The 11,151-nt window shown below is 52.5% G+C and overlaps 1 protein-coding gene across 2 annotated transcripts; it reads right to left on the bottom strand.

Moving 5' to 3' along the window:
* Positions 1 to 703: 703 nt before the first annotated feature.
* E2F1 (E2F transcription factor 1) lies at positions 704 to 10,918 on the bottom strand. Of its 2 annotated transcripts, none has more exons than XM_081149443.1 (7): positions 10,511 to 10,918; positions 5,200 to 5,290; positions 4,602 to 4,821; positions 2,939 to 3,091; positions 1,920 to 2,034; positions 1,602 to 1,824; positions 704 to 1,498 (listed from the first exon to the last, which is right to left on the bottom strand). In XM_081149443.1, exons 1-7 carry the CDS (start codon positions 10,772 to 10,774, stop codon positions 1,251 to 1,253), a joined length of 1,314 nt encoding a protein of 437 aa, XP_081005569.1. In that variant the 5' UTR covers positions 10,775 to 10,918; the 3' UTR covers positions 704 to 1,250. The 2 variants fall into 2 exon arrangements, with proteins under 2 accessions (XP_081005569.1, XP_081005568.1); XM_081149442.1 differs by having other exon boundaries at positions 1,602 to 1,763; positions 10,511 to 10,900.
* Between the last annotated feature and the right edge of the window lie 233 nt (positions 10,919 to 11,151).

Genomic DNA, 11,151 nt, shown 5'->3' with positions numbered 1-11,151 from the left:
GAGGGGAGTTCCCGTTATTACTTCACTGGATCGGTTTTTAGGACAAAAATGCTTGATGAAGCCTACCTTTCTTGGGGCTGAGGCTCAAGTGAAATGAAACCAAGTAGGCATGGGGAAGGGAAGTAGAAAACGGGCATTTCCCCAGCAGTCTTGACCTTTCCCACCCCCAATTTGCTCCCAGTACACAGTCCCAAAACCTGGCCCAAACACCATCAAAACATTTATTAAAACCGAAGCAGGAGGGAACAGCTGTTAGGCAGGCGAATCAAAGTGCACAGTGGATGGAGCAGAGCCAGTGGAGTAGGGGGGGCGCTTCAGATGCTGCAGGAGGGCCCCGAGGGCTGGGCCGTGGGGAGGCCCGTCGCCCACCCTCCTGCCCACCCTGTCAGTGAAGGTCCCCCACTCACCTCTCCCGTCTCGCATCCGTTCTGGGGGACAGCTGGAGCCCTGCAGTGACCCCCTGGGGAGGGACCACCCCCTTCATCCACCCATAGCTGTCAGTCAGTCTCCCTCTCTTCCTCAATCTCCCAATAAATAAAACCGCTCAGGCCTCAGCTCCTTCAGAGTGGGGCAAAGAACAGCTAAGGGACCCCTGCCCTCACTCAGGGGTATAGGGAGCTGGGACATCAGCCCCACATCCCTCCTACCCTTTGCTGGTGCCCCAGGCTTGCCAAAGAGACCTTGATAAATAAATAACGCTCCATTAAAGCTTCAATCAGAAAAACCTTTAAGACGACAGAAGTGCTCTCGCTGTCCTGCAAACAAGCAGGCCAAGGCCTCACCATCTGGCCTGGTCAGCACGCAGGATTCTGGGGGCAGGTGGCCACCCTGGGCCTTGTGAGGCCCCTGGAGCAAGGAGACCAAAAGTGCAGTTAGAGCCCCCACCACAAGCACACATGGACTCATGCACACACACGTGACACACTGGGGCGTGTTTTCAGTGCACGCACAGATGTGTTCACCTTCATTCCCCGGTACATGCACACACACATGCTCACACACCACTCACCCGTGTACACACATTGGGTGTTGGGTGCATGCACATACACACCACAAACAAAATCCTTCCCTTCCTGGCTTGCTCAGCCTTTTGGCAGTAGCCAGACTCCAGAGCTAGAAGCTTCTGGAGACAGGGGAAAATGGTATAAATTAAACATTTCCAATCAGGCTGGGAGGACAGCCAAGGGCAGGGGGCTCCAGGACTGCAGAAACAGGGTGGGCATCTTAGGAGGCCTGGTCCCTGTAAGCCGTCAGAAATCCAGGGGGGTGAGGTCCCCAAAGTCACAGTCGAAGAGGTCTCTGATGCCCTCGCCCTCCTCAAGGCCAAAGTGGTAGTCGAGGGCCCCGTGTGGGGGAGACAGACTGATGAATTCCTCAGGGAGGAAGCTGGAGAAGTCCTCCCGCACATGCTCCAGGAGTGAGTCGGCCGCCACCAGCGGAGACAGGTGGTCCTCGTCCATGGGGGCCCGCAGGCCACCCATCCGGGAGAGCAGAGGTTCTGGGGAGATGGGGGAGCATCACAGGCCGGGGAGGCCCCGGCAGGAAAGGCAGAGAGGGCTGTCAGGCCTACCCACCCACCCACTCACCCACCATTCACCCACCTTGCTCCAGGCTGAGCAGGGGCTGGCTGGGATCCGTGTCAGAGGTTGAGGGGGGAGATGATGATGGTGGCACTGTGGTGGCAGGATCAGCTGCCCTGTCCTCCTCCCCAGAAGATGCCCCTGGGGATGGGGTCTTCCCGGGGCTGATCCCGCCCACATTCTCTTCAGGGCACAGGAAAACATCGATAGGGCCTTGTTTGCTCTTAAGGGAGATCTGAAAGGTCTGGGTGGAGGTAGCAGGCAGGGTAAGCTGAGGCTCAGCTGACCACTATGCCAACCCAGCCTATGCTGGTTGGGCAATAGGGTCCCACGTCTCACCTCTGAGGAGTCCACGGCTTGAAGCTGGGTCTCAGGGGGGGCCTTGATCACCATGACCATCTGCTCTGCAGGATCTGCAATGCTACGAAGGTCCTGGCAAGTCACGTAGGCCAGGGTTGGTGGAGTCAAGAGCCACATGACCTTTGACCTCTGGCGCCACCCACACAGACAGCTAAGGTAGAGCCCACACTTGCTTAGTTAATACTGTTCTCTGCATCCTTCACCCAACAGTTTGTGCTCAAGCCTATCTCATGCCCCTGAGCCTCAATTTCCACATCTGTATGATGATGGGCAGAGTCCATTCTACCCATCTAATCTCAAGGTAATAATGGCTGCCTGCAATGAGGCCTGGAGAACTTATTCTGACTCATGACCTTGGTGTTAGTGAGTGGTTGTTTCCAAAATTTATAAACATAATTTGGGTATTCACTCAAAAACACACACAAAAAGCTTATTTTAAAATAAAGTTTCTAGCCCAGCCGGCATGACTCAGTGGTTTGAGCATCAACCCATGAACCAGGAGGTCACCGTTTGATTCCCCGTCAGGGCACATGCCCTGGTTGCAGGCTCGATCTCCAGTATAGGGAGTGCAGGAGGCAGCTGATCAATGACTCTCTCCATCACCGATGTTTCTATCTCTCTCTCCCTCTCCCTGAAATCAATAAGTTAAAAATTAAAAATAAAATAAAGTTTCTATTTTTGTGAATGATAAAAATTTGTATCCCTAACCCTTAAGCTATAACCATGTACTGAATCACTGTACTAAATGCGTTATTGCTGGTACTAGCTTTTCTTGTTTTAATTTAGCAATTTCGGAATTAAGTTTTTTTCTCCTTTTGCAGATGAAGCTGAAACTAGAGAGGTTAAGTAACTTGTTCAATGTCAGTGAGTAAATGCTGAGCCAGGACTTGCATGTAAAGCCAGAGCTCTCTCCTGAATCTAGGGTCTGGGGTAGCCTCTCTAGTCTCACTTGAGTGGGCCCAACCCGCCAGGCCTGCCCTCCACATAGTCAAGGATATCGTTGGCTGTCAGCATCCTCGGAAAGCAGCCGAAGTTGAGTGGTACAGACGTGGATCAGGTGGTCCAGCTGCCGTTCATTCTCCTGCAGTTGCTGGAGGTCCTGGGTCAGTCCTTCAAGCCGCCCACCGATCCCTACTGTGGCGTGGTTGCCTCTGTGGGGAGGCATAGAGCTCTTGGGCCCTCTGCCCAGGAGTCCTGACTCTCTGCACCCAGGCTGCTGCTGCCTCTGTTCTGTGAGACCCAGGCAAGCCTTTGTTCCTCTCTCGGTCTGGCTCCTCAGCTGGCAAACAGCAGAGGGCTGAAGCAGGGCTCCCACCCAGACTGGCATGGGTTTAAAGTCAGACCTGAATATCTGTAAACATCCACCTGTCCCTCAGAGGGAGTTGGTTAAGTAAATGATGGCACAGACATGCCATGAAATACTACACAGTTGTATAAAAGGATGACAATGCATTAGATGTATAGACATGGAAATACTTCTAAGATGTTGTCAAGTAAAAAGAAAAAAAAGATTTCAGTTTTATGTGTCAAAAACTGAAAAGGCACATGACCCAACGATTCCACTTCTGGATATATATCCAAAAAAATCCAAAACACTAATTCAAAAGAATATATGCACCCCTATGTTCACTGCAACATTATTTACAATAGCAAAAATATGGAAGCAACCCAATGTTGCCCATCAATAGACGAGTGGATAAAAAAGTGGCGGTACACATATACAATGGAATATTAGTCAGCCATAAAAATAATGAAATCTCACCATTTGTGACAGCATGGGTGGACCTAGAAGGTATTATGCTAAGTGAAATAAGTCAGTCAGAGAAAGACAAATACCATATGATTTCACATATACTACGTGGAATCTAAAGAATACAAACAAATAAAACAGAAACAGGCTCATAGACACAGAGAACAGACTGATGGTTGCCAGAGGGGAAGGAGGTTGGGAAACTGGGTGAAAAATGTTAAAGGATTGAGAAGTACATATTGGTAGTTACAAAATAGTCACTGGGATGTAAAGTACAGCATAGGGAATATGGTCACTAATAGTGTAATAAATATGTACGGTGCGACGTGGGTATGGAAATATCGGGGGATCACTATAAAGTATGATTGTCTAACCACTATGCTGTACACTTGAAATGAATACAAAATAACACTGAATGCAAACTGTAATTGAAAAGGAAAAAAAAAAAAACCTGAAAAGACAGATATTTCAAGGAGAGGGAAGTAGGATGACTGAGGAAAGAGGCAAGAAGCTAAAAAACAAGGAAGAATTAACAAGAATATAACAGCTAGGTTAGACAATCTCATTTCCAGCAACAGAAGCCAGAATAGTGGTCGGCTGGTGGTATGAGGGGTGGGCAACAACTGGGAAGGCCATGAGGAAACTTCCTGGGGTGCTGAAAATGCTCTTTATCCTGAGCTAGATGGTGGTTAACCAGGTGAAGAAATATGCAAATATGCACTGAGCTGGATATACAAGATTTGTGTAGTTTCCTGCATCTGCCACCTCAGGAAAGACACCTCTCCTCTCTAAGCCTTGGTTTCCCCAGCTATAAGATGGAGATGCAGTCGCCACAGTGGGTCTTGTTATCAGCTCCTCCAGGCTGACCTGGCCCGGGCCTCTGCCCGCCCTCCTGTTTGGCAGGTACCTACAGCCATTGGATATGGTTCTTGGACTTCTTGGCGATGAGCTGAATGCCCTCAAGGACATTGGTGATATCATAGATGCGCCGTTTCTGCACTTTCAGCACCTCAGCTGCCCAGTTCAGATCAACAACTCCATCAGCCGAGCGGCTCAGCAGCTCCAGGAAGCGTTTGGTGGTCAGATTCAGGGATGTCTCATAGCGTGACTTCTCCCCTGGGGATTTCACACCTGGGCAGGGGACAGGAAGGGTAGGGTCTCTGAGCACCACCCTGACCCCCAGTTGGGTCAGCCTCTCTGGCAATGCAGGGCAGGAGGATGGGGGTGGGATGGGCAGATGGCTCCTTTTCTTGGTGAAGCCAAACAGGGAGGCCCTTGGCTGCTGCCTGCCAACCACAGCATTCCTCTTCGGGCTGGGGAACTCCCCACCCCCAGGGCCTGGAGAAGCCATGCCAGGCAGTCACTCCAGCTGCCCTTTGGGGCCCCCTGAGGCCTGGCTCAGGCCCAAGCCTGACAGACCGGAGCTTAGTTTGCAAGCATATTTGTCTGTCCACACCCCCAACCTGGGCCCAGTCAAGGAGCCTGCTCTAGCCTGAGCTCTGTGGGTACCTTTTCCTGGGTGGCGGCCTCTTCCCCGAGCTGGCCCACTGCTCTCAGCCAGGTATTGATGGTCAGTTTCCAGGTCCAGTCTCCGCTTCACCTTTAGCAAAAACAATGGGAGGATACTCAGTAACCAGGAGAGTGAGGCCACAAGAGATCTGGCTGAGGTTCCTGGCCACCCTGTCTCAGTTTCTCTACTAGGATTCCTATGTGTGTGAGGGGAGATCCTAAGGGACACAATCCTACCATACAGGATGGACCACTCAACTGGAAGGCAAGTCCCAGCTCTACCACTATCTAACCGGGGGCTTGTGGTGGTTTAAAATATGTCTGTAAAGCCCGGCCAGGGGTGGCTCAGCAGTTGAGCATCGACCTAGGATTCAGGAGATCAAGGTTTGATTCCCGGTCAGGGCACATGCCTGGGTTGCGGGCTCAATCCCCAGTCGGGGGTGTGTAGGAGGCAGCTGATCAACGACTCTGTGATCATTGATGTTTCTATCTCTCTCTCCCCCTCTCCTTTCCTCTTTCTGAAATCAATAAAGACATATATATATATATTAAAGTTATCTTAAAAATTCTGTTTTATAAATAAATAAATGAATAAATAAATAAATAAAAATAAAATGTCTGTAAGTTTTTTTATACTCCTTTTGAAAGATGGAACCTAATTCTCCTCCCCTTAAACAGAAACCAGATCTGGTAACTTGCCTCTAATGAACTGAGTGTGGCAGAAGTGACACACTTCTGAGACTGGATCAAAGACCCATTGGAGCTTCCTCCTTGCTATTTTGGATCACTCACTCTGGGGGGAGCCAGCTAACATGTCATGCAGGTCCTCAAGTAGCCCTAAGGACAGGCCCAAGTGGGAAGGAACTGAAGCCTCTTCCCTACAGCAACATAAGTGATCTTAGAAATAAAACCGCCAATCCTAGTCCTGACTTCAGACAACTGGGGTCCAGGCCAACATTTTAGCTGCAACCTCAGAAGAAACCCTGAGTCAGAAGCACCCAGCTAAGTCTCCTCTGAATTCCTGACCCACAGAAACTGTGTGATGTGTTTTAAGCCATTCAGATACGGGACCCTTGGGCAAGTCACCACCTCTCTCCGGTTTCTGACTATCTATGAACATGGCAGCAGCTGGTGCTCCCCATGTGCTTTGCATATAGTAGTTCATTCCATCCTATGGACCAGCAGCACAATAATGGCCCCATTTTACAAATAAAGCAACTGAAGCCCAGGGAGGCCGAAGGTCATAGAGCCAGGAAGTGGCAGAGCTAGGATTCCCTGATTTAGCTACACACATACAAGGATGGAGATGGCCCTGTAAGTCTCACAGGCATCTCAAACACATCCAAAACCAGACGTCCCCCCTCGCCCTCTCCACAGGGTTTCTCAAGCTAGAACCTCACTTAGCCCTGCCACTGACCTCATCACATCTGTTTGCCAAGAAATCCCATCACCAGGGCCACTATCACCTGCCATCTGAGCCTTTCAGCTGTCTGCCCACCTCTGTGTCCTCATCTGTCATGGCTTCTTCATATGAACCTGAGACATGTTTCTTCAAAAACCTGTGCCTCCAAGCCTTAGCACGTACTGGTCACTCCCACCTTCCTGCCCTTTACACCTACTCCTGTGGACAGGCACCTTACCCATCACTTAAGTCTGTCTGACCCTGCAATAGAGATTACGCCTCTACTCCCTCTGAACTGCCTCAAACCCAACCTTTTCCCACATTATCTCGCTACAAATTTCTGCATATGTATTTGACTCACCAAGAAGCCAGGGAGTCCTTAAAAGGCAGGTCCTGGGTCTAAATAATCTCTGTATACAATGTCTGGCATGGGGCCTGGGCATCAACAAATGTTTGCTGAATGAACCTCCCCACATGATGATGGACCCAGGCACTGCCTCTCACACATTCATGGATTCCCTCAGGTGTCCCGGGGTAGAAGAGCTAACACATGCTGGGTGCTTCCTGTGTACTGAACACCACTCAGTAACTGCTTCACCTGCATTCATTGATCAAACGCTCCAACCAGACTTTGCAGCAGGTGCTATCATGACCTCCACTTCACAAGGAGCCTACACCTCAGAGAGTGAGACAGTGAGAGGTGGAGGCAGGATTTGAACCTTAATGGGCTGGCACAGAGCCCACATTAATATCCACCACAGATCCTGCTTCCCTAGAACCTAGTCCAGAAGCCAGGCCCCCCAAAGTCAACCAGAATGTTTCCCCTTCTAGCTTTTCCCATATGGACTGAACCCTAGCAGGCTCCTGACAAGTGCATCCCTTGCCTTCTCCCTGAAGGCAGGTCAATGCCACATTCTAAAACAAGGGCTCAAGCAGATAGATGCCCATTTCTGCTAACGCTCTCTAGAGATCCTGGCATAGGGGACCTGAAAGGCACAGAACACTGGTGAAAAAGTCTGACTACCCAAATACCCACCCATTGGAGGGGGCTACAGAAACTGTGGTTCATCCACACCCTGGAATATCACACAGCTATCAAAGACGCTGACAAGAAAAACACCGTTTTAGGGCAATGCATGTATATAATCTCCTTTTGAATTAAAAAAGCTCATGAAAACTTTTTTCTCTGATTCAGTTTCTATTATTATAGAATGCATTTCAGGGGTAACCTATGTATGGAGGAGGGCCATTGGGGATTGTTATCTGTAAAATGTGGACGGTACACTGTTTGAACATGGAAATAAAGGAAAAACTACAGTTTTTAAGTTTTTAGAAAAAGAAAACTGTCAAAACAACCTGAAAATAAAAATATGCTTAGGAAAAAACACAACAAAAGGAAAAATGGATGGAGCTGGGATTCTGCCCCCTTCAACTTATTCTCTTAACTCTTTTTCTGTAGTAAATGTGTAATAGTTTTTGAAAAAATATTTCTATTGATTTTTTATAGAGAGGAAGGGAGAGGGAGAAAAACATCGATCAGCTGCCTCCTGCACGCTCCCTACCGGGGACTGAGCCCACAACCTGGGCATGTGCACAGGATGACACTCAACCAAGCCACACCAGCCAGGGCTAGTTTGTTTTTAGAAAGTCATGACAACAGGGTAGAGGTAGAGAGGAAGGGCCAAGAGAGATGGTTGAATTGCAGAGCCTTGTATGCAGGAGGTGTTCAATGAATGCTCACTGATACAGAAGCTGAGCTTGTAGCTTGTTTCAAGAATGCCCCCCCAAAAATACCAATGCAGTGAGTTGGTGGAGGCCCCAGCTCATGTGGCCAGTGGCTACCCACAGATATGAGTTGTGATGTGTTGAAGGGCAAAAGCTGGGCCCATTTTTCTGGACTTCAGCTCCGGGATGATGCCAGTCCCCATCCCTGCCCACTAGCAGAAAATGCCTACTACCCTAAGCACTGTGAGGGCAGAGGCCCCATACTTGCCTCTGTGCCTAGTACCTCATGGGTGCCCACTAACTCAACAACTTTGAATGAATGGAATGCTCAGGCTCACTGAGGCTGCCTCAGACACCAATGGGGGTGAAGCAGAGGGCAGGTTTCATTGGCCCAGTCCCTGGCAGTCACTCTGAGCTGGGAATTCAGCTCCCTGAGGGCAGGACCCATAGCCCTGGGCCTGATGAGTACTTGTCAAGTCAGCTAAATGGGAGTTATTTTCCAGGCTCCAAGTTGGTACCAGCAGGAACAAGCCATGGGGAGGTGGGGGTGGGGGGATGTATAGGACACAAGCCAGGGGACCTGTTCCTGGTACCCCCGCCCCCACATTACTCATTAGGAGGAAGGGCCACTGGGCTTCCTGCAACCTCTATTAACATCTCTAGAAGGCAAGGCATCCCAGAGGTTAGGTTAACTGCTCAGGAAATTTGGACTGGTCCGACCATTCACTAGCTGAATGACTACAGTGGGTTCTAACAACTCTCAGCCTCAGCTTCCCCATCAGTAAAAGGGGAAGGTTGTTGAGAGGATTAAACAAGTTAATTGGATAGAGTGCTTGGCACAGAGCCTTACAAACAAAACAGTGTCAAAACAATGGTGCTACTATTATTATTACTATTAGCATCTCGGTGATTCCGGAAGGAAGGCAGCACTGGGCATGGGGCCAAGGGGGTTAGAGGATGCCTCAGGGACCAGCTGCCACTTAGGCCTACACAGGCAGTTGAGCAGCTTCCACCTCCTCGCCCTGGGCCCTGCCTCACCCCTCCCACTTGTTCCAAGCCCCCTGCTGAGACCCTATCCTGCCTGGCATGTTACCCCAGTCTGGCAGTCTGTGCCCCACCTTCACCCACAAGCAGCGCCAGTCAAACTGGTCTCCACGCCCTGTCCTGCAGCCCACAGGCCCAAGCTCCAAGCCTCCACTCCCTTCTTCCCATGTAATTCAGCCATCTCTTCTTCACCCCCCCAATCTGAACTGATCTTGAGCCTCTTATTGCTCAGGGAGCACTTTATCAAGACATATTGCTCAGGGAGCACTTTATCAAGACATCTCCTCGGGATGTTTACTGTCTCCTGGCACTGGAGGCCTCCTCTCCAGCTCCCAGAGGCCCAGCCCACCCAGTACTTCCAAGGGGTCCAGGGGTCTGCTTGCCTGATTAATAAGGTTCCATGGCAACCAGAGCCTGGGAGGGTGGAGGGTGGCAGATGGAAGGACAGGCAGAGGGAGGGGAATCAGCAGCTGGCCCAGCCACCCCGCCCTGCAGAGAAGGCCTCCCAGCCAGGCCTGTCCCCAGAGCCCCAGAGGCCCAGGCCTGCACCTGGCAGTCGAGCATCAAGGCAGGAAGGAGGGCTTCCTCAATGGCTCTTCCACAGTCTGGCCCCAGGATGTACCCCCTTTCACCTCCCCAAGCAGCCATGCCCACTACCCAACCACAAGTTCTGGTCTGAAACCAGCAGGCCTCAGTTCAAATCCCAGTCCCACCACTTGCAGCCGTGTGACCCAGAACAAATCACTTCCCCTCTCTGGGCCTCGGTTAAGATGGGCACAATGACAACACCGAACTCACAGCCCAGGCTGTAAGTTTTAGGTGGCTTGAAGTCGGCCAGAGGCCTGGCATGCAGGCAGCGCCAGTTGAATACACGTGGGCCATTATTATTACTGAGTCTGACCGGCTCCGGAGAGGAAGCTGAGGCCCAGAGCACAGGGGAACAAACACGGACTGGCCCGAGGTCACCTCGAACCCCGGGGCGGGGCCCAGAGGCCCAACCCAGGCTCGGCACCGCCCAGTCCCGGCGCCTCGGCCCCCCCTCCTCCGCCCACGCTGCCTCCAGGCCCAAAACCGCGCCCGCAAGGGTCTGCGCGGGGGGTCCAGGCAGCGCGCTTGGCCCAGTGTCCTTGGTGTCCGTACCGGCGGGCGGCCGAGCGCCGGGCGCGGCGCGTTAGGTGTGGGCCGGGGTGCCTGCGGCGTGGCGAAGAGTAGCACGTCGGGGTCGCGGGGGCCAGCGGCGGACACGGCGGGCGCGGCGGGGCCACCGGGAGCCGGCGGGACGCTGGTGTCCTGCGCGGTGGAGATGATGACGATCTGCGAGGAGTCGAGCAGCCGCAGCGCGCCTGCCCCGAGCAGGGCCTCCAGCGCCGGCGCGCATGGGCCGCCTGCGGGGGCCACGGCCATGGCGCTCACGGCCCGCGCGGCCCGGGTGGCAGGCGGCGGCGGCGGCGCGGGCCCATGGCGGCAAGCCGCGGCGAGGGCTCGATCCCGCTCCGGATCCCGCTCCGCCCCCGGCCGCCGCTGCCTGCAAAGTCCCGGCCACTTTTGCGCGCCAAATCCTTTTTGCCGCGAAAGAGCCACGAGCCGCCGAGCGCTGCCACCATTGGCTGTCCTGGCAGTGACGGAGGCGACGGCGACGGTGCCCATTGGCTGCAGCGCTCCGGACCGGCGGCGGGGGGCGGGACGGGGCAGCGGAGCGAGGAGGCACGGCCAATCGCAGAACGGGGCGCGCGCAGGCTTTGTCGGGGCGGTGCCAGGAGAGTTCGCAATCCCCGCCCCAA

The sequence above is a fragment of the Miniopterus schreibersii genome (genome assembly GCF_964146895.1).
Source record: "Miniopterus schreibersii genome assembly, chromosome: 10".
NCBI classification, from domain to species: domain Eukaryota; kingdom Metazoa; phylum Chordata; class Mammalia; order Chiroptera; family Miniopteridae; genus Miniopterus; species Miniopterus schreibersii.
This window is presented reverse-complemented; position numbering and strand designations above follow the sequence as displayed.

What these genes read in the sequence shown, in the direction of transcription:
- E2F1 (XM_081149442.1), bottom strand. Translation starts at nt 10,774, where the DNA reads ATGGCCGTGGCCCCCGCAGGCGGCCCATGCGCGCCGGCGCTGGAGGCC. An exon ending in AGGCCGCCACCCAGGAAAAG is followed by an intron (nt 4,822 to 5,199) that starts GTACCCACAGAG and finishes TCCCCTGCCCAG; the next exon opens with GTGTGAAATCCCCAGGGGAG. An exon ending in AAGAACCATATCCAATGGCT is followed by an intron (nt 3,092 to 4,601) that starts GTAGGTACCTGC and finishes GCCTCCCCACAG; the next exon opens with AGGCAACCACGCCACAGTAG.